Raw genomic sequence first — 23,342 nt, forward strand, 5'->3', positions numbered from 1 at the left:
AGAGACAATTACAGACAAGCCTTTCAAACTTCGATGAAGCATTTAACCAGGATCATCAGGGGATCGTTTCACATGCCAATGAGGAGAAAATACAATGATATTCTTGACTACATGTACCAAAACAAGACGGTTCTCTACTTCTCTTCTAGGCTTAGTCACTGATGGATTTGCCTTCTACCATTTGGAAACAGAAAAATCGACTTGTAACACATTTATTAGCAGCAGCTTCTGCAGTATCATATTCTACAAGGCTTTTCATATCCTTTTGAGATTCTTTTCTAAGAGGACACAGGCAACCTTGAAAAAGTTAAGGTAAAACAACACATTTCCTTAATTTCCACGTCTTAAAATACATACCCTCAAACTGAAAAGGCTTGTTAAGATCTGTAACGATATTTTCAACGGGCTTCTCAGAATTCTCTATGGAATCTCCTTCAAAACTGTGGGTGCTAGAATGAAAAATTTGCAGAAGAAATATTATTTATATTTTTAGTATAATATTAATGTTGTACGTAGTCAAGCCAGGGCACGAATGATACACTTTCAGGAGACTCAAGTCTTTCACCGTTCTTTAATTAGCTAATAGATAAGAAATATAGCAATTTCGGTTTTTTTTTTATGATTGTAATTTTATTGATAAATAAAGATGGTTGTATTGGATATTAAAGATTTAATGGGAATGGCTGTATTCATGAAGATAATGATAGTAATATTGGTGGAGTTAATGATAATGACGGTAATTTTTAAAATAAATATATATATAGTGGTGGTGAAATAACTAAATGTAAGTGATGGTTGTGGTACGGGTGGGTAGAAATATTAATAACATGATCATAATTTATGAGTTTTAAAAAAACTAAAATTAAAAATATAAAATCGTACTTTTCTTTATTTTCAAAGTTTTATTTTAGTTTTTAAAATTGTTCATATATATAAAAAAATGACAACAACAGGGCAATGAAACACATTTTATATCATAAAATGAAATGATCGATAATATGGTGAGTGATATGGCACATGGTATGATGGTGATAATATTAGGAACATAGTATCCTACACGTAAAATACTATGAACAGAAAATAGAACACTATTTTTTATGTTTTTTAAAATCTTAAAAATTATTTATAGAAAATAGAAAACAACAATGGCAGAAAACAAGGCCTTACTTATCAAGTAGAAGGAAGAAGGAAGAAGGAAGAGGAAGGGAAGCATCAAGCTAGCAACCCAGTTGGAGGTGCAAGGGTTGACCACAGATGGACAGTGCTCATTGGAGAGTGTCTGAAAGAATCGTCTAAAACGGCTGACATTAGCCTTTCATTAATACACATCGTAATTTGTAACCAAACCAAACCCATTTCCATGATGTTGCATCCATCCATACGTAGTAACGTACAGACAAGAAGAGAGACGGAAAATGAAGGGTTGGTCCGCCCTCTTATTTTAATCTTCCTTAATTTAATATACACTCCCTCTACCAAAACAATGTTTGTTTTTGTTAATCAATTGCCAGATAATATTCTAACATAAAAATATGGTAATCAAATTTGGTTTTATTCTAATATTTCTTAAGCTCCCACTAATTTTCCTCCCTTCCTCTAACTTGTACAAATATTGGAAGTCAAACCTGTGTTATCAACCTCTTTTTCCTCAAAATCTTGTGTTTTTTAGATGCCCTCTTGTCTCTCAAGTTAAAGGATAATCATTCCAGGATGCCCTCCAAGGATTGTAGTTTCTTACACAACTGAACATCTGACATGTTAAAGAGTCAAGCCATAGGCTCTTGAGCCGAGGGCAGTCGAGTTTTGGAGAATACAAGGCATAAGTAGTTGAGAAAGGTTTCTGTGGTTTGATTATGAGTTTGATAAGTTCTCGAAGGGGAGAGTTCAGTTTAAGATGAGAAGATGATGGGAAGAATGCATGTTTGGATGTTAACAGCAAGTGTTGGCTCTTTTATTGTATCCCTCATCCATGTTATCCATTTAACCTGTGCAGAAGAAGGTCAGTATATCATCATAGCCTGTTAATCAAGTTATCAATAGATATGAACAGCATAATTGAATTTATTGACAGCTACTTCGTTTCTAGATCTGATATTTGTAATGATGTTAAACCTAGTTGACAAGAATATTGTAATCATCGGATCATATATATAATACAATAGATAGAGGATTCTGATCTATCAAGCTAGGTTCCTGGAAGTAGATCTTCTATGGAAGATGTGAAGCAACAAACAATAACTGGAAGAAATTACAGGTTGTGTACTTTAAACCTGAGTGGCATGGCATGATCATTAACTGCTGACAAAAATTTGTAATATATATTATTTCTTGCAGCCATCTGAATATATAGTTTAATCCCAAGTTACAAATTCTTAAATTTCAGTCCCTTTTTTTGCATGTGCAGGTTTTGTCAGCATAGCATGCTGTGCTGAATCATCAACTTTTACAGATAATACCTCTATTAGCTGGATATCAGATGAGGGATGGTTCCCTATTGAGAATACAGGTTGCGAAAACATAACCAGACAAGCAGAAAATGATGCAAACTATGATAGAGTTCGAATTTTCTACATTGAACCAGGGAGGAGAATATGTTACAATTTTTCAACTACTAAGAATCAAAACTATCTGATAAGGGCTACATTTCTCTTTGATGATTCTTTGGGTGCTTCTTTCGATGTTTCGATTGGTTTCACACCAACAAGTAATGTGAAATTGTCCAAGGATTTGGAGGTTGAGAGAGTTTTTACAGCTACTCATCACGATGTTGACTTTTGTTTAATGAATCATTATGGATATCCATACATTTCAAAGCTTGAACTGAGGCCCTTGGGGGATTTGAAGTATTTACAGGGAAAAGCTTCTGGTGTTTTGAAATTGGTTAGCAGAGTTGACGCAGGAAACACCGGAAATAGCATCAGGTATGCTTTTTACTCCATGTTTATGCTTGTGTATGCACGGAATAAAGAAAGAAAGATTGATTTTTCTGAAATTAAGGGATACGCAGCTCATAGTTCCGAGAGATGAATAATTATTCAGAGGTCTTGTCCTTCAAAGCAAGCAAGATATGTCATATGCCCACTAAATTAAGTACCAATTGTTAATGAGGATGTTGAAAGAGAGAACAATTAAAAACAGTTCTTCTATTTGGAATAGTTGGTAAAAGTACAGACAAGAAAAGCAAAAGAAAGAATTTAGAGAAGAACTACAGGTGCTAAAGCCAGAGATAGAGCCAAAAGACATGGCCAAAACATTAGGCAAAAACTTTAAGTGGTGTCAAAATGGTTGTTGCCTGGCTAGTCTGTTAAACTTTGTCCTCGAAAGGACGGTAAATATAGAGAACCATTTCTGTTGGAAAGCCAAAATTTTGTTTTCTTAATTGTAAACATTATAGGAAACCTTTTCTGATACCTTATTATGCACAAGGAATTTCTGGTGTAACATGTACTTGTAATATATTGAAGATTTGTCCGTTGTTGACCAAAGCACATACTGACCTACCAATTTCAGGTACCCAGATGACTCATTTGACAGAATCTGGAGAAGGCCTGACCCCAAAACGGTTTCCTTATCGGAACCGACTAATTCCACCACTTACATCCATGATATTAAGAAAACAGTGCCAGCCAAAGTTCTCCAAACAGCACTAACCCACACAGACAGACTGGAGTTCCTGCACAATGACCTTGACACACAGGATTCCAATTACACCGTGTTCCTCTACTTTTTTGAGCTCAATCAATCTATAAAAACTGGCCAAAGGGTATTTGACATTTACATTAATAATGAAATAAAGCTGGGGAAATTTGACATTTGGGCTTATGGGTCAGCCTATAGGGAAGCTGCTCTAAATGTCACAGCAAGCAGGTCTCTAAACTTGACCTTAGTCAAGGTTGAAAATGCATCTGACCTCGGACCTATTTTAAATGCCTACGAGATCTTGCAATGGATTCAAGGAACTAACCAGCAAGATGGTAAGTTTAATGGTTACATGTCATGTCAAATACCATACATCACTTACTTCGCCAGCTTGCTTATTGACAACTAAATCACCAACCTCTCTCTTCAGTGGAAGTGATCATGAAGGTGAGAAATGAACTGATGCTGAATAACAAGGAGAATGAACTGCTGCAGAGTTGGTCAGGAGATCCATGCTTTCCTCCATGGAAAGGTCTGAAATGCCAGAACATCAGTCGGTCCTTATCTGTAATCACAGGACTGTAAGTCTCTCACCCCTCTTTTGTGAAACAATCCTGTTCATGTGAGATCAAATGATTCTGCACAATCAACACCTTACATTATTTTCTTTCTGCAGGAATATTTCTTCAAGTCAATTTCAAGGACCAATTCCAGCCGGTATTACTGAGCTGAGCTACCTAAAGGAATTGTATGATTGATTGTGCTGCTATCTATTATTTTGCTAGTGCCATTGTCTTCTAGGCAATGACAGCAACTTATTTCTGTCACTTTTGGTAATGCAGGAACCTTAGCTACAATGGCTTCACTGGCAAGATCCCAGAGTTCCCGAAATCCTCAGTGTTGACATCAGTGTAATTTTCTTGTTCTTATGATTTTGGCCATTGTGATGCATCAAGTTATACATATATATTTAATGATGGAATCAATAAAGCTGTAAAGCTCCATCTGGCGTTTGATTATATTCGACACAAATTTGTTTTCTTTTGCATATTTGGATGACCTTATCCCTCATACAAAGCAATTTTTTCAGTTTTATTGTAGCAAGTTTACTGGAGTTGCACAAATGGTTTGCTTTTGTTACCATATTGTGTTTGTACATAAACGCTATTTGATTTACATTTACTTACCAGGGATCTGAGATCCAATGATCTTTCTGGATCTGTTCCAGATTCTCTTGCTTCCCTTACAAATTTGAAAACATTGTAAGTCAAGAGATGCTGCATATCTTTTACTTAAATAAAAAGAGATGTACATCTTACGTTAACATATTTTAAAAATGTGCCATTGTAAATTCACTACTTTTATGTTCTTCATCACTAGATATTTCGGATGCAATCCTCTCTCCAACACAGAACTTCCTTCCAACAGTACAAGACTCATTACAGAGTATGAAATCTACTATATTAGCCCTAATGTAAATGCCAATCTAGCATTAAGAATGAAAGACTAACGGTATTAGTTTCGATTTCAGCTCTGGGAAATGTAGTAGACAGGGATCTACTACAAAAACACTAGGAATTGTCATTGGAACCATTACAGGTGGATCATTTCTGTTCACCTTAGCAGTCGGAATGTTTTGCAGTTGCTTCTGCAGAAACAAGTCAAGGACACGACGAAATTTCGATTGGAAATCAAACCCAATGACAAAGAGTGAGTAAACTCATCCTTTCACACTCCTATCTCCAAAAGATAAATTGTGAAGCAGACTCATTTTTTTCTTCTTGTTGGCTAACTTGAAAGTAAAAAATTTCAGTTTCTTACTTTAAGAAAGCTGTACTTCAATTTTGTTGCCAAAATTCCTTGCATTTATCCGGAACTGAGGCCTGAAAATATACAGAATACAAAGGAAAATAAGGATGTATGGAAACAAATATCTTAATGATCTTTATCTACTGTGCAAACAAATCCTGAAAATAATAAATTCCAGCCTGAAATTAGTAGAAATGATTTCGAAGCATGTACACACACATACCAATACAGACATGCATACATTCATCAATTTGTTTGCTTATACTAAAGCATAATATGCATTTATCATCATTCATTCGAATCTACGACAAAACAATGCAGCTGTCGAGTAAATTCAATTGAATATTTATTCTCTCTGTACATTTTTTGATTGAGAAATCTCTATGAACATCTCAACAAATATCTCTCTCATACAAAATGCAGATGCTGTTTTCTCCGTAGCTAGCACTGTGTCAAAGTCGATAAACATTCAATCCTTTCCACTAGATTACATAGAGAATGTGACCCACAAGTACAAAACCTTAATAGGTGAAGGTGGGTTTGGATCCGTATACCGTGGCACTCTACCAGATGGTCAGGAAGTGGCAGTTAAGGTCCGGTCATCTACTTCAACTCAGGGGACTCGGGAATTCGATAATGAGGTAGACATGGATCGTACTCATGTTTTTCGATTTATTTATAGATCAACGAATTATCTTCTTTTTGGCTATTGTTGGGATAATTCAGTGAAGTATATTTGACAAGTGACATTCATTGTCAATGTTACAGCTAACCCTTCTATCAGCTCTTCGGCATGAGAACCTGGTGCCTCTTCTTGGTTATTGTTGTGAAAATGATCAACAAATTCTCGTTTATCCATTTATGTCCAATGGCTCTCTACAAGATCGCCTCTATGGTACTTTCTAGTTAAAAAAACACTACTAAGTAAATCTGTTACGACATTGATATCTTCTCAACAACTGGTTCCTTGACAGGAGAAGCAGCAAAGAGAAAAACTCTTGACTGGCCAACCAGACTTTCTATTGCTCTTGGTGCTGCTCGAGGCAAGTGATGTTGGGGTATTCAGCATTTTTTACTTCGTTACCTCTTAAGTTATCATACGGAAAGCAGAATATGGATAGAAAAACATGATATTGCTTTACATATTGGGGAAAGGTTGCCAAAATGTCTGAAGGATTTTGTTGTTGTTCAGGTTTGACATATCTTCACACATTTTCTGGCCGTTGCATTATACATAGAGATGTCAAGTCAAGCAACATCCTTCTGGATCATAGCATGAATGCTAAGGTGACAGACTTCGGCTTCTCAAAGTATGCTCCTCAAGAAGGAGACAGTGGTGCTTCACTGGAAGTAAGAGGCACAGCTGGGTACTTGGATCCAGAGTGAGTACACATCTTTCATAGCTATATATCTTGATTTGGAATTCAGTTCCTCAAAGTTCCTTCAATAAATATAAATTTAATCAATCAAAACTTCTTTGTTCCATTTCACACCTCTGAATCCGAGTTTATTCAGGTACTACTCGACACAACATCTTTCTGCAAAAAGTGATGTCTTTAGCTTTGGGGTGGTTCTACTTGAAATCGTAAGTGGTCGGGAGCCTCTCAACATACACAGGCCACGAAATGAGTGGAGCTTAGTTGAATGGGTACGTATTCTTGGTCAAGCTTTCTTATGTTTAAAACGTCGATGGCCACGATGCCTGTCTTGTCGATGTCATGTATTACTAGCATCTGCTTGAATTTCCTTGTAAACCACAGAAAATGACTTTCCCGCAGGCAAAGCCATATATAAGGGAGTCAAGGATTGATGAAATTGTGGATCCTGGCATAAAGGGTGGGTACCATGCAGAGGCAATGTGGAGAGTGGTAGAGGTAGCACTAGTATGCATTGAGCCCTTCTCTGCTTATCGACCATGCATGACTGACATTGTTCGGGAGCTAGAGGATGCTTTGATCATAGAAAACAACGCATCTGAATATATGAAGTCCATAGACAGTTTGGGAGGATACAGCTTGGGAGGGTCCAATCGCTTTGGTTCCAATCGCTTCTCAATTTCCACAGACAAGAAGATCGCTTTATCACCACCGGTTCCAACGCCACCAGACCCATCACCGATCAACTCACAAGCCTTGGCTCCTCTAGAGCCGAGATAGTAGATGGCCCGATGAGATGTGAATCTTTGAATGAAGATCCATTGAGTCGCATTATATGGCAGAATATTATACAAGAGAGACTGTAAATTTCCATTGCTCTTTTACAAGAGATTATGCAACTGGCTGCAGATTTTATTTGCTAGGAAATTTTAATTAATTTTTTCTCTACTATTCAAGTCAAAAACCTGTTTTTCAGCGTAACTTTTAGCGGATGCGATACGGATTTAGCATTCTGATCAGAACTATGCATATTCGAATGAATTGCTAAAAGCAGTGCTGAAGTGGATCCTTGTCAACCTAGATAGCCCAAGCAGTAGTCTAACATATAATCAACCCAGTTGATTTTTATTTTATTTTTTAATCAGGAAGAGCTGATGAAGAGCTCCTTTTTTTATATGCACACACGCACACATGGCAAGAGAAATTGATTAAACGCCTTGGGAGCAGAAGGCCAGCAACCAAGGATAGAGAAAAATACAGCAGACAGGAAAACAAGAACCCATGGAGGATTCCAAGAGTAGAGAAGAAACCCTAGATCAAAAGAACTGAGACCAACAACAGGAGACAAAAACAGATCACAGAGACCGATCACAGATTACTTCGAGACAATTTATTTATTATGATGGTTTGAATGGCTTAAATTTAGTTATTTCAAGGCCAGATTGCTATCTATCCTAGTTATATAGAAGCTGCTAGGCTCTGTTCCATAAGCAAATGCCATTACATGAAAAGAAAATGGCATAGGAAAGCAGCCAAAAATAAACGCTACAAGAACCACCTAAGAGGAGTTCGGATGGAGAATTATTATTATTGCTTGAATCAAATCATTTTCCAAGTTTAATGGGCGATAATAGTTTATTAGACGAAATAAACGGGGCTTGGACACTGATTATAGAAATATTCCTCTGTCCTCAGGAACTAGAAATAGTTTTATCATTCGATTAAAAGAAAGAAAAGCAATGAATCTGTGATAATTCAAAGGTGGCCTACTGAACGAGCATCATGGCTACCAACTAATATGAAAATGCTACAATGCTGAAGCTGTCGCTGATAACAAGCCATTGTGCCTGAGCAGTGCCTCTGGAGAAGGTTCACGCCCTCGGAACTCGACAAAAACCTGGACACAAATCAAAACAAGGAATGTCAGATTCAAAAAGCTAGGAAAACTATGTTTCTGAAGCCAATAATGATGCATAATAAATGCAAGGAAAAATAATAATCTATTTATACACCAAGAAAAATGGAGATCTCAGAGCAAACCACCACATAGGATTCAACTATGATCTCTTCAGCTTGACGCATGGCTTTACAATTCAATGATGCAAAACTAAAAAAAGTCCAAAGTTGTTCCTCTATCAAATTTAGGTTGTTATTATTATTATCAAGGGTTTTAACAGCTCTCTTGAAGTTTGATTCTAGATTTTTAAGAAAAAAAATTGCAGGTGATTTAAAGCAACATAAATGGTTTCATCTAAATATTTTTCTATGATTTACAAGGAAACCAGGTGAAATTGACAATTTAGAAAGTAAAAAGTTCCTGGATAAAAAAAAAACAGCAGAACTATGGCTGCCTGAAGCAACTTGAAAATTCTTTTAGTGGTTATAGATTTTTTTTTCCAGTTGTTATTTTGGACTCTAGATTCCTGTTGTACATGCGAAATTGGCTAGCACACCGACAAGAATCCATATACAAGCTAGAGTACATCACAAAGAGCAGAGGCTTCACCCAAATACATTTAATCGTGATGCAATTTATTCTAGGCATCTTCATAGTTTTTGGTCTCCTTTTGTTCCTACGCCAATCCTATGTCTTTATACAAGTATTCTCATTGTTATTTATTTCCTTTTCTATTGAAGCATTAATTGTTAGCATTAGTTTTTTAAGTCACTATCTTGGCTATATGTTCTCTTTATTTTAAGCTTTCCAAGGGAACTTTGCATTAAAAAAGAAAACTTACCATGGAAACTCTTTTATGTTGAATTTGGTGTCAGGGGCAAGAATCATACATTTAATCACTTGCTGGAATTATTAGCTTTTAAAAGTTCTGGGTACTGATTGGAGTTATAATAATATGCTTTTTTAATGCACAAATCAGGCCAAAAAACTGGATTTTTATTTAAACAAAGATATATAGTTAAACTGGATAAACTAGCACAGATATAGGCCAAAAATTGAAGTTGTATCAAAGGGAAAGGAAATAAGAAGAGAGCAAAACCATAAAAAGTGCTCTAATTGACATCTTGTGAGAAGAGGGGGCGGGCACAAGTAAATGAAATGTAGCAATAAATATAGTTTTTACTGACCGCTAGTGGTGCTTTTCCACCTCCAAGAGCAAGAATGGTTTCCCGGAACTTGTGCCCTGTTTCTTTAACAGCCTGTAGCATCAAAGAGTTCCATTATTCCAGGCTATACTTGCATTGTATGCAAATGAAAGAAAAAAAAAGACTCAAGGAGATACAATTTTTCATAACAGTCAGTTTTGTAAATAAATTGTTCATGTCAGCATCAGGTTCCTGCTGAATTCTAGATATCAAGTGGAACAAGATAAACAATTTCAAACTTAAAGAGGTCAGGGATCCTATTAAATTAGATAGTTGAGTCTAGGTTTCATTCAAAAGACTTAAGCTTTGTGGTGGGCGGTCCATTCTCAATCTTTTATATAGTTTTATATTCTTGTGATTATTTGATGTGGGATAGGCTTGTAACAGATACCATCTCAAATTCTACACTGAATTCCAGTGTCAAACCCATTTTATCAAGATCTCCAAGACAAAACTCATAGATATTTATCACAAGGATCAATTATGATTTTGAGGTACGATTCATAATTAACCCCTAAATCAATGAGATTAAATAGAGATATTTTGCTTGTTAGCTTGGTGAGCTCCAGGCAGGACTCGTCACGGAAGGTTCAAACACTCCAATTAATCTCTTGATAAAGATTACACCACACCATGTGAAAGCACAAATAAATAATCAACAAGGTGAAACATGAAAAGACTGTAAGAATTCTATTCTAATCAATGCACATAAATCAAAGACAAGAAATTGAAAGTAAATGATCAGTGGCAAGACTGCAAAGGTCGGTTGGACAGCCATTTATGCATACCTTGTCGTTATCCAATCCAGCATCCTCAAAGGCTGAAAAAGCATCTGCAGATAATACCTCAGCCCACTGCAAAAAAGACTTGCCTTTAAATATCATGCCAAAGGGTGACAAAATGAGATAAAAAACAAAATATACATTGCAGTCAAACTTCCTCATCCTTTTAATGTCAGAAACATGAAAAAAAACACAGAGAATTGTGCAAGCTCAAGCCAGAACGTGTTTGAACCTTTAGAAGGTTAACATTCAAGTCACATATGAAAAGCCTACAAAAGGACCATATAAAAGCTGGGGAAGAAAGCTTTTAAGATATTCAATTTTTTCAACCAACAATGACTTGGACAAGTATTAGCATAGCTAACATTGCAACATCCTTTTCAACGTTAACTGTAGTTACTGTGTGTGTGTTTTTCAACACGTACCTTGTAGCTGTAGTATCCAGCTGCATAACCACCTAGTATTCACAAAAAGTAAAAATCAATGCACTATAAAAAGGTATGAAGCGAAGTTAAAACTGAGATTCATATAAACATTATAGTCAAGCAAACCTGCAAAAATATGACTGAAACTGCAGAGGAATCTATCTTCTGGCAATGGAGGGATCACTTGTGTCCTTTTAGAAACCCTCCGGTCAACTTCATAGATAGACTCCGACGCACCTGGTATATACTTCGTGTGTAACTCCAAATCTAAACTTGCAAATCTTAGCTGAAATATAAATGGAGTGAGTGAATATGCATTCACAAAAATTAAACTATTTCAAATACAGCATGTGTTTAAACATAATATCTTCACTCATGAAAAAGTGGGAAATTAGCAACCACATATAATGTGATGGGAGCTATTTCCATGATCCTATCTTCTAAACCTACCAAAAAAAAAAATGTTAAATGGTTCCACATGACATTTTTTAATTGTAATGGACACCCTCTCTCTCTTGAAGTCCTGATATCAAGCTCTTTCCTCTGCCCAAAAAAAAAAAGAAAAAAGAAAAGTCCATGGTGTTTCACCCTTACTGTGTCCGGCAGTAAATCCTAAAGTCAAGTTTTATGGTAGATACAATGGCACCAAGGAGAGAAACATAAAGAAAGCCAGTTGAAATATCTCAATCTTTTCTTTTCTTTTCTTTTTTCAAATTTTAAAAAGAAACTCAATAATGGCATGCTCAAGATTTGAAGACCAAATGACCAACTTCCATAGTGTTTTTCTCAAGCTTCTCTTAGTTTTTGTAGAAAGAAGATACACCTGAGGTGATTTTGTGCTCAGGAAAAGTTTGAGCCTGCAAGTTCTCAATTTGCAGTTTCAAAGCCATAAGAATCTCTGCAACTGAGAATTGTGATAATTATGAGAGGAAAGAGAATGTGATTTGCCCTTATGCCTTGATGAAACCGATGAACATTAAGTAGATCACCACAGTGGAGGTGAGGAATTTGGCTTTTTGTAGAATTTGAAAGGTGCCGGGAGAGGAAAAGAAGTTGCTTAAAATATATATAAAAAAGGCATGTGGATCCCACTTGTTGTTTTGCCATGGATTTAGAATACAACGTGTAAAAATAAATCCTCCTTAATGTGGTAAACATGATACTGGTATAATGGTAAAAGAAATGAGTATCGCTACTATCCTTACACTGGGAAAAGAAAATGAAACCTAATATAGAAAGAAAGTTCTAGTAAGAAATACACTATCCACAGAATGCTAATGAGAAAACAAAATAAAATAGCACATACAATAACATAAAGCCTAAAAATTACAAAAGGAAAACAATGGGAAAGCACCGTTATGAACTAATTACCTGACGAAGACTAAGGGAGCCTGCTCGGAAAGTCCTTGCAGCAAGAAGCTTCAAATACACTTCTTCTGGAAGACTTTCCCCAGTTTCATAGTGCTTTGCAATGCCCATCAAAGTTTCCCTGAAACAACACATGTAAAAACATTCACGTTGCATAAATTTGTAATTGATACTATCTAAATACATGATGTCCTTCAAGAATATTCATATACATCCAAATTTCCATGGTAGAACAATGATGAATTTATAGATGAAAGTTACATCATAAAAGTTGTCATTGGAAACCACAATTCCAATGTCTTGCTATGTAAGTGAGGAGAAAGAAGCTATAAGAAACAAACCAGTTTACTGTAGCCAAGGAGAATTTATCCATAAGAAAGAATGCAATAAAACAGGAAGCTTAAGCGTTTGTGGTACTGAGCCATGCCCAAAATTATTAAAAGTCGTATTCATAATCAAGAACCTTATACTCACAGAAATTAATCCTTTTTCTTTCCTCAGAGCTGTTTGAAAGAATTTTACAGATGAATGTTATGGAAGATCGATCTCCACTGAGGTTCACATTACATTACCTGTGATAACACCAATTTTCCATGAACTGGGAGGGTAATTCAACAGCATCCCACTCTATACCCCGGATGCCAGCGACAAGACCCTCATCCTGCTTTGTTAGCATATGCTGGAGGGCATGACCAAATTCATGGAATACAGTCTCAACCTGCAAGAAGTGTCATTGATCATTATAACTAGGTTACAATACATAAAACCACACCACTCACTGATCCATTCCCATTAGTAAATTGCCCGGTATGACTTTCTTTCTAAAACAATACCTAACCTTCCTTTTCAAAGACACATAACTTCATAACAATCAAGCAAATCAATGCCAAGGATATATCATTCTTCATTCCATGAAAGGCAGGTATGTAATGGCTACACATGTTTGGTTCTTCATTTATGTGAAAAAAAATTTACATGTTTTGTTGCATCCTTGTACCAATATTTTGAGTTATTGTGTCGGAAACTTATGTATGTTTCTGGTGAGAACATTTGAGTCCCTGATCTAAAAGTCAAAAGTTAACTTACCTCCCGAAATGTCATCAGGCTTGGTTTGGTCCCAACAGGCGGTGTTTGATTGCACACCATGTGGGCAATAGGCAACCTTGGAGCCGTACCATTGCGTGACAAAACACGACTTCGAGAAACTACCTCATCCATCCATGCACCACCCTGTTTCTCAGATGGACGTGAATATGGATCAAAGTAGAAGTATGCAATTGGATTGCCCAAGGAATCTTTGACACAGTAGAATTTAACATCATGATTCCAAACCTAATAAACAACAAATAATTATTGACAGAGAATAAAATAAATAAGCTCCACCATAAACAGAAAAGCAGAGTAAAATTAAGTGAATGATATATATTACTGGAGCAAGACCATCAGCTGGTTCAATATCAATTCCAAAAAGTGTCTTTGCAAGATTGAAAAGGCCATCCATAACCTTTGGCAATGAGAAAAATGGACGTAGTTCTTCCTGCAGAATATAAACCAAGTGACACGAACATCTCCAGACAAAGAAATAAATCTTACAGAAAGTAGGCAAGTAGATGAAGCAAACAATAGAAGGTGAGAAATTAGAACATTGAAAATAATAATCTGGAACAGTAATCACATACATGCTGTTGCACTTGCCATCATAGAGTAAAGGGCTGTTGTAGGCACTACATCATGGTAGAGCCCATACTGTCCATAATGCAACAGGTTATAAGTAATGTAGCTGTGGTCTAAAAGTCTGTTGAATGGCATTGTGCAACAGCAATGGATGAAATTTAAAACTAGGTGCACAATACTAACACTCGCACATCCATTCTTCAGTACCCAAACATTCAATGAAGTGAAAGGAAAAAATTAGTTTAAAGACAGAAGGAATGTATTTCACAGTAAAAAAAAAAAGGAAAGAATTATCTCTACATAGGGTTTCTTATCTATTATAGCAGTCTCTTCTTTCTTGGACAATAAGAATTAAATCAGTTCCTTACACACCTTTAACCATTGATTAAGTGCATAAAAATCAGCATATATATAAAAACTAATTAACCTTTTAAATAACAATAATGTACTAAAATCACCCAGCCTTTGATATGTACCTTTAATAAACTGTTATTGGAGGAACATATAAATTTTTCAGAGCCAGGTGAACTTGAGAGAAAATGCTTACAGAAAGAACATAAATCAAAGTTTGACATACCAAGCCTGTGACATGCTCAAATCAAAACCACACAAAATTATAATCAGATTGAGAGTGCAGATGCCGAGAGAGAAAGGGCTAACTGACCTCATTGATATCATATTTTGACTCACGAAGCCTCTCAGCCCAGAAGCTGGTATCCCAGTGAGTCAAATCATTTGCTTCCATTGCACCTTGATTTTTGGAGAAAATTTTAAGATCTTCCATATCTACAAAGATAACAGAAATGATCTAGTTGTGAGAGTTTGAAGCAGACAAAGAAACAATCAGAACGATTTTAAGTCTTACATGTCTACAAAGATCAAGGAAATAATCTAGTTGTGAGAGTCTGAAGAAGACAGCTACACAATCAGAACTGATTTATTGTGAGGTGATGTTTGAAGATAGAGGTATTTCTGTAATATCAAGTAAACTGAGGTTTTGATGCAGTGCAGGCATTGAGTGGCTGTCAAAAATTGTCCTAGGGAAGCACCCATTGAAATAACCACTAATACAACTCTCCCACAAAATCAAGAACCTAGTGCACCTGAAAATCTTCAATTAGCCCCAATTACCAATGCAAAGAAGAGGGCAAGATTGAACCACAACAAATAGCAAGTGATATTACTAAAAGAGTTAGGGTTCAAGTTCCAGATTTTGAACGAGATGTAGATCCTACACTTGATGGAAGCCTTGCCTAAATCAAGATGCTTGTACAACTGAAAATCTTCAAGCAGCGCAATTACCCATGCAAACAGAGGGTAAGTTTGCAGTGCCAAATATAGCAAGGGATAATACTAAAAGAGTTGAGGTTGAAGTTCCAGATTTTCATTAAATCAATTCACTCCATTGAAAAATTCTCTCTCACTGAACCAATATGGAAGATGACCATAGAGTGAGTTTGGGAAGATGAAACTTGATGGATTAGCTAAGATGTGGTGGTATGGTCTCAAGCATAACTTATTTAGATTGGAACAAGCAATGTTGAGTATTTGACATGAGATGAAACCCATACTTAAATAAAAGTTCTTACCATCCAATTATCTTCAGAGTTGTATGAGAAAGCCTACACTATACAGTAGGGTAGCATGTTAAAAAGCCTACACTATACAGTAGGGTAGCATGTTAAAAAGCCTACACTATACAGTAGGGTAGCATGTTAAAAGTTAGATATGTTTCAGATTTTGATGAATTGAAGATTGGAAGCCAAGTTGAGGAAATTTCAAATAAAACAGCAACAAGAAGCAAGAGTTTGAGAGGCAGGAGAGTTAGCACAACTCATAGAGATGCCTATGCAGAGAAGGCATCAGCTTGTGTGACAATGTGAAGAACAAGACCAGCAACCAGAAGGTCCTAAAAAGCAAGTACAAAGAATTGAAAGGGAAGCTGAGAGTTCAAAAGAGCAAAGTTAGCAACCAGAATCTTCAAATTGGCATAAATAGCAGACAATACAGTAAACTTTTGATGACAAGAACATTCACAGTTTCTTCCCAAAGAAAAGGTTAAACAAGAAAACAAGGGATTCCAGGTTGAGAATGTCAATGAAAGAAAAAGATAACAGAAACTGGCCTCTAATCAAGTTAATAAAGAGCATAAAGAGCTAAGTTCTACACTTGGTGAAGCTGAACTAAAAAAGGAACAAGATGAGCCCAAGTTTGAGGATGGTGAGGTAAAAGTTTTACTAGCAGAGCAATGGAGTTCATTAATGCTTATTTTGATGATGCAATTGAGAGCAACCATGCCACCTACAAAGGAGATCTTGGTGTCTATTTCAAGGATGTTGTGTTGAGGCAAAGATGCCACCAGAAAATCAAAATTTCCAATTTTCTGCTTTGGCAATTCAAAACTCGAGGTCAAGGTTTCCTTGCAAAAAAACAACCAAAACTCATGTATTTTAATGTGATTTTGAATATTTGTTAGGAGTTTTGAGAATATTTTAGTTTCTTGTTTAGGTAATTATTATTCTGAATAGTAATGGTATTTTCTCCCATCCTTTGGCTAATTTAAATGTCGATCCTCGATCCCCTCAAAGTGATCAAACCCATTTCCTTGTTCTCCCTTTTTTTTTTCAAGTTTCCCAGACTTCCCTAAGCTAAGACCATAGGGTTTTATAGTTGCTATCAAAGCAAATTTCCAGTGGATGCCATTAACCCATAAACAAAAACAAAATCTAGTTGGTGAAGAACATTGGTGCACAAACAAAGTAGTTGGTAAGCAAGCTGTCAGCAACACTAGCTTGCCACATGCACCTACCAGCTGTCCTTCTACCAAACATCTTACATATTAGGAACTTAAAGAGTGGAAAGTAAAAGGTTTGTGTTGGAATTGTGATGAAAGTGGTATAAAGGACATTGTTGTAAGCAGGGCAGCTGGGCAGGCTCTTGATGATTTCCCCAATGGAAGAAGCAGAAGACATTGAGGGTGAATGTGCAATCACTGATCGAATATTGTGATTCCATATCAAATTAGATTTATATTTTAATTAATTATTGGCTTTTCACTTAAAATTTAGGAGTTAATTTTGGTAGTCCATTAAGCACAAGGATTTGCCTATTTAATGTTTAATTTTCCTTTTAAGACCTGGAATTTGGTATGGTGACAGATTAAGACTACTATGGATATGTAACCCCTATAGGGCTTTTCCAGGCAAGCAATGAAAAAAACCGAAGCCTTTGACTAATTTGGAGATTGATCCCCTAGAAGTGATCAAACCCTTTTTCATGTTCTCCCATCATTTTTTCAATTTTTCCTAACTTTCCTAAGATAAAAAGGTTTTATCAAGATACAGTTCACAGCCCCAAACAAAACCCTGTAAGCTATCTGCATCATATTTTCTTTCCAACTAAGTGAAAATTTGCTGAAAGGCAGCATTATGAAAGGAAAATTTTGAGATGTTTAAGAAGGCAGGGTGTGCTAGAATATGCACTTTTTTAAGAATATAATAACCTTGTAGTTTAACCAACCACAGATATCACAAACAGACAACAGCATACCAAACCAACGTGCTGACATTTTAGTTAATGCAGATTTTTCATATAAAAAAGCTGGCTAAGAAAATATAAACATAAGTTTTCAAGAGAAACAGTCGTAAATAACCAAAACTCTTGACAAGCAAAGTTTCACTTAAACTTCAAAAGTTTTGCAAAAAGGTTATGCCACTATATTTCTAAGAAATATACTATGTTACCTTGAGCAGCAGCATCCCAGGAAGCTATGCGCAGCTCTTCTAATAGCTCTTCTGCTTTCTCAACAGTAGCCATTTTGGTTGCCATGCTTACCTGTAATGAATAACTGAATAAGCATATAAAAGGTAGCTTTTCCTTTGAGCTTTAGCACAATAATGAATCATACCTCAGCATAGTTGTTGTAATTAAGAAGCTTTGCCTTTTCCAGCCTAAGCTTCAATATTTCATCAATAATTGCTGTATTATTCAGATCACCACTCGAAGCTCGAGTTACATGAGCACGGTATATTTCTTCACGTAAACCACGGTTTTTGGCATGTTGCATGACAGACATAAAACTTGGGGTATCCAATGTAATTATCCACGGCCCATTCTCAGCAGCTGCGTCTGCATGACCCTGATATGATAATATATAATAGAAAACAGTTGATTAGACTTGATGAATTAAACCAACTTGCATAGATAATGACATGTTGTACCTTAGATACTGCAGTCTGCGCAGCCAAACCAAGTGATGTAGCTGGCAATCCTTCAATATGTTTCTTATCTGTTATGAGTTTTTCGAACTTCTTTGTGGCATCCAGTACGTTTTCCCCAAATTTTTGTGATAATCTTGCCAGTTCCTGCAATGAGCAATGCAAAACTAAGACTTACATCTAATGATAATTATTTGATAAAAGACTAAAACGCGTGATGTGTTTAATGTTGAGCCGGCACTGTTCACACACAAAACACTGTGGATGGCACTATGCATTTTTCAATAATTCATTTTGATCCTTGAATTTTTATTTTGTGTGACTTGATCCTAATTGAAGGCCAATTGCATATGAATTCTTAGTCAAGTGTGAAATTGAAAGAAGATGGACCAAAATGAAAAAGATGTCAAACATGGGTGGCGTGCTAGAGATTACATGAAAAATACACTGTTCATTTATGTTATTTTTCAGTCCTTGATTAGAGAGAGGAGAGAGATGGGTTTCTGATTTCTGACGATGTGAAAGAAAGTCTCTATTCACTCCATTTTTGACCACCAAAATAGGTTTTCTTAGTGTCCACAAGTTCCATGAGATAAGAGGAACTTCATGGTGATTGTTTAGAGCCTCGATGTTGCATGAAAAATCAGATATGAGTTGAGAAAGCCAAAACTAAACTGGTTTGATTTCAGCCAAAGGCCTGCAAGTCTGAGCTTTTTTTTTCCCTTTTCATATTTTTTTTAGCTTGAATATAAATTTAAGAATATTGAACCCGATTAAGTTCGTAGTGCAGATCACGGGTTGGACTAGTTAAACCATAACAACCGGGCTATATTTTTTATGATATTGCTTTTTCTTAATGATATATTTTTTAGATTTATATTTTTAAATTTATGTTTCAATTAATATCCCTCATCTGTAATTTTTTTTTTGCTTATTTAACCTTTTTTGGATAGAGAATGTTTTTTGATGATGTTATGCATATTTAATTTTTGAAAAGATTATTCTAATTCATCTATAATATTTTTTATGTTTTGTATATAAGAACTTTATTTTTTAAAATAAAAAATGTTTATTTTTAAATAATATTTCTAATATGTGCAACCTTGTATAATATTTTTTATTTTTATTTTTTTTAATCAATTTTATATGTTTGTCTATTTTTAATATCATTTGATTGAACAATAAATTAATTCAATAAGCACAACTGGGTAAATGTTCCGTCTTACAAGATTAAATATCTTTATCTATACCAGTCTTTCGATTTTTCTAGTTTTATTTTTAGTTATCATTAATATCTTTTTTTCCGTTTATTAACACAAATAGTTCTCAATTTATTTGATTACATGTATGCATGAGCTTTCAGTTTATGCTAAGAATTTTTTTATATACAAAAATGCATCAAAAAAGCCTGCATGTACAATTTCTTTGTAAGAGAAAAAAACATATGGCCCACCAGGGAATGCGAGTCAAATGGCTAGTCATTTAACTAAAGAATGTGTTATTGGCAGCACATACAAATAACCAAGCATCCTTCTCAGATAAATAACTAGAATGAGAAGGCAAAGAAGACTTTCTTTCAAATGAAAAATGGTAATATAAAAGCACCTGTTCAATTTTGTTAAACTGCTCTCTTTTATCATCATCAAGAGCAACACCATTAAGAACCGCTTCCTTTATTTGGGCTGTATTCACAAAAATACAGAAGCTGTCAGGCATGTAAGAAAGCTTAGGTGTAGTTTTAAATGATTATGTCAAACCAATTAAATAGGAAGCAAGGACACTGCAAATGATATAGCATTTATCTGGTAAGCAATACCCCAAGTGCAAGACAGAGTTAACTAGTTGATAAATAGTAATCTGAATTTTGTTGAAAAGTACATCTAGTAATTGATGGAGTTCAATGAAGCCAACATGTAAACACAAGTTCATGAAATAGGCAACCATTAAAAGCACTCTCCACGTCCATTCAAATCACAACTGAGCAATATCAGTGGAGATAAAAACAATTAACATGATGTATAATTTTATTTTCTTCCTCCTTCCATGTTTCAAATCCATGCAATCATTCTCAGAAATCTGCATAATCCTGGTACAGTTATTCAGTTTACAGGTACATGCTGCCACAAAATTGCATCTTGTGGCCTTAGAGGTATAGAACATCTCTATTTGTTGATATCAACAGCTAACGCATGCTCATTTCTTTTGTTCTCTGATTGTCATGCCCCCAAGGACCAAGATAATCAAATAATTAAAGCTACATCATATAAATTCAGCAAACCAATGAAACTGCTAGACTAAAGTCTCAAACTGACAAAATCCAGACAGCTAGAAAAAAATACATAGAATTAGGTGGATGAAACATGGAAGAGCAAATAATACTATTTCAGAAGATAAAAGAAGTTTAAGATACTTACATTCCACTATACGTTTCTGAGCATCACTTAGCGATGTCCATTGAGGAGATTCTTGGATGGCCTTAAATGCGTCATATATCGGTTTACTTTGTCCCAACCTAAGCTCAAACTTAACTTTTTCGGGCTGTGGACAAAAGCTCAAAGCTGTGAGCACAAGAAGGGCAATACAGTGCACAAATTCATAAGACGGGCAATCAACAAATTAAAGCAGACAATGGTCTGATATCAAACTAACAAGAAAATTCATTTTTGTTTAGTTATTACACCCATTTTCCAAGTGAAGTCCCAACATAGATTAGCATTCATGGCCATAAGCACACAAACATGTGCGTACAAGTGCATAGATTATGAGAAATAAACAATTTACCTGAACTTCTTCAATTGCAGCACGGAGTTCAGGTGAGTCTTTAACAGCCTTAAGATGATTGATCATACCCCAAACAATAGCCAACTGATCTGTTATCTTCTCCAATGGCTCCACCAATTTTGGCCATGATGGCTCCACTGTTCTCTCCAATTCCTCCAAATCACTCTCCTACAAAGACACGGTAAAAAAACAACCATCACAGACCAAAAAGGACCAAACTTTGATCAACCCATGAACTGAAACTAATAAAGATTTCTACATAATATATGACACAAAACAAAACCCAGAAATCAAAACGTGAAAAAAAAAACCACATACAAGGTTCTTTAGGAGAGCACGAATCCCAGGTCGAACATGTTTATGTTCAACAACATCAAAGGGAGGAAATTCAAAGTCTTGCAATAAAGGATTGGATTCATCAACGACAGTAGCCATTGAAATTGTAGGAGGAGTAGAGACCGACGAAGAAGAGTAGGAAGTAGAGATAGAGAGAGGGGTTCGCGTTGATTTGTGAAGAGTTTGGAGACCCAAGGAGAAAGAAGATAAACAAGGAGGGCAAGGAGAAAATGTTTGGGGGCAAAATGGGAAGAAGGGTTTTTTTATGCTTTTAAGCCTTTAAGGATTAGGATTGGGTGGAATGAGCGGGAGAGGGAGGCAGGGGAAGCCATGATGACTAGGAAAAGCTTGATGTTTTTTTTTTTAGTTTAATATGGGTGTTCGGACCAGTTTGTGTGCACCTCGATTAATTTCATGAGCCTTAAAGTTAACGATCATGTAAGTCTCCAGTGGCCATTATATGAGCAACTACAGGGCTCGAATCTAAGATTATAGAATGAGCACATTTCTTAATCCTAAATTCTTACTACTGAACTACCACCTAGATAGTTGGAAAAGTTTGATATTGATTTACTTACAAATAGAGCTCTAATTCCATAATAGTATATGGGCTTTTCTATATGTTCTATTTTTTTTTTAATTTTTCTTTGTATTTTCACAATTACTTTCATGTAGTAAATGTTAAATTGTAAAAAATCCTCCAGAAATTTAGAAAAAAAATACTTCCCTGAATAATTTATTTTTTGGATTTCTACCCTTGATCAATATGATTTTTTCAAGTATTTTTTCTATTAGGTTCTCACTAGTGAGATTGTTTATACTACGTTGTAAGTATTCATAAAGAATATCAATAAACAATAATAAAAAAAAACAATATTTTCTAAGAGAGTGCATTGTTGCAGGCTAATTTAAAATAATATAAATCATTATAATAGTGGCAAGTTAGAAGTTAGATATGTGAATATTATGTTAGACCCAAACCATCTTAGGTAGGAATGGTAATTATATTAGACTTGTAGTATTTTTAATTTTATTATTCAAATTAAAATTATGGTTTTTTTTCAATAATAATAATATCTTTTTCAGATTTATTAATAATTATAATATTAATAATAATGAATTTAATAATATTTATAATACTAATATTAAATATGTATGACTCAAGTTTACTTAGGTCTAACAACCATATAATACCTTATTACTATTTTTTTTAATAGTAATAATATTTTTAAAAAAATTTATTAAAAATAATAAAAATAATTTTACCCTTTAAATCAAATATATGGTTTTTCTTCAATAATAATAATATTTTTTAAAAATATATTAATAATTATATAAAAAATAACAATAGTAATAATAATAACAATGATGGTGATGATGATGAGAACAACAACAACAACCATACTATATCCAAGGTGCTTGGATGTGTCAATATATCTTACTCAAATTTAGTTAGGTTTGACAACATGTCTGATTTGTGTTATTTAGGTGTAGAAAATATGTCTGACTCAAGTTTGTTTAGGTTTGACAACAAAATGCCTAGGAGATAAGAATGAAAAGGAAAGTTTCAATAAAAAATATTTAAAACAAAATAATAGCTATTAAAATAAACAAATCAGTGTTTGGCTGTTGGACGATGTTGTACATACTATCTAAAGAGCACATACATATCCACGCATGTCTGTATGAACAACACACGCCATTCACTTTTTAATATTAAATAATATTTTATATCTACTAAAATACCAAATTACCAATGACCCAACTCAATAATAAAAAAAACCCTTATAGCAGTGTTTCTAGTTACAAACTTTCATATAATAAAATTAGAAA

General features: G+C 35.0%; 2 protein-coding genes across 3 annotated transcripts; one reads left to right on the forward strand and one right to left on the reverse strand.

Annotated features, from left to right (window-relative positions):
* The first annotated feature begins 1,565 nt into the window (after positions 1-1,565).
* Positions 1,566-7,805, forward strand: LOC133672750 (nodulation receptor kinase-like). Of its 2 annotated transcripts, XM_062093266.1 has the most exons (15): positions 1,566-1,999; positions 2,405-2,921; positions 3,511-3,974; positions 4,070-4,220; positions 4,316-4,387; positions 4,482-4,550; positions 4,830-4,901; positions 5,020-5,085; positions 5,171-5,349; positions 5,872-6,089; positions 6,217-6,343; positions 6,423-6,491; positions 6,641-6,830; positions 6,964-7,096; positions 7,227-7,805. In XM_062093266.1, the coding sequence occupies exons 1-15, from the start codon at positions 1,903-1,905 to the stop codon at positions 7,602-7,604; spliced, it is 2,802 nt and encodes a 933-aa protein (XP_061949250.1). In that variant the 5' UTR covers positions 1,566-1,902; the 3' UTR covers positions 7,605-7,805. The 2 variants fall into 2 exon arrangements, with proteins under 2 accessions (XP_061949250.1, XP_061949251.1); XM_062093267.1 differs by lacking the exon at positions 4,830-4,901.
* A 626-nt stretch (positions 7,806-8,431) lies between these two features.
* LOC133673097 (organellar oligopeptidase A, chloroplastic/mitochondrial) lies at positions 8,432-21,789 on the reverse strand. The gene is made up of 17 exons (XM_062093739.1): positions 21,492-21,789; positions 21,174-21,341; positions 20,807-20,930; positions 19,998-20,074; positions 18,396-18,539; positions 18,083-18,313; positions 17,919-18,009; positions 14,840-14,961; positions 13,931-14,038; positions 13,588-13,833; positions 13,074-13,219; positions 12,505-12,622; positions 11,260-11,419; positions 11,134-11,165; positions 10,715-10,780; positions 9,909-9,980; positions 8,432-8,721 (listed from the first exon to the last, which is right to left on the reverse strand). Exons 1-17 carry the CDS (start codon positions 21,606-21,608, stop codon positions 8,632-8,634), a joined length of 2,112 nt encoding a protein of 703 aa, XP_061949723.1. The 5' UTR covers positions 21,609-21,789; the 3' UTR covers positions 8,432-8,631.
* Positions 21,790-23,342: the final 1,553 nt, after the last annotated feature.

Source organism: Populus nigra, chromosome 14, assembly GCF_951802175.1.
Source record: "Populus nigra chromosome 14, ddPopNigr1.1, whole genome shotgun sequence".
In the NCBI taxonomy this organism is placed as follows: Eukaryota; Viridiplantae; Streptophyta; class Magnoliopsida; order Malpighiales; family Salicaceae; genus Populus; species Populus nigra.

Bases quoted from the DNA above. Each gene is read 5' to 3' on its own strand.
- LOC133672750 (XM_062093266.1), top strand. From the start codon at position 1,903: ATGATGGGAAGAATGCATGTTTGGATGTTAACAGCAAGTGTTGGCTCT. The intron at 4,221-4,315 runs GTAAGTCTCTCA...TTCTTTCTGCAG, and splicing joins TTATCTGTAATCACAGGACT to GAATATTTCTTCAAGTCAAT. The intron at 4,551-4,829 runs GTAATTTTCTTG...TTTACTTACCAG, and splicing joins TCCTCAGTGTTGACATCAGT to GGATCTGAGATCCAATGATC.
- LOC133673097 (XM_062093739.1), bottom strand. From the start codon at position 21,608: ATGGCTACTGTCGTTGATGAATCCAATCCTTTATTGCAAGACTTTGAA. The intron at 18,010-18,082 runs GTATGATTCATT...TATTCATTACAG, and splicing joins ATTACAACAACTATGCTGAG to GTAAGCATGGCAACCAAAAT. The intron at 9,981-10,714 runs GTATGCATAAAT...TTGATGCTACAG, and splicing joins CTGGATTGGATAACGACAAG to GCTGTTAAAGAAACAGGGCA.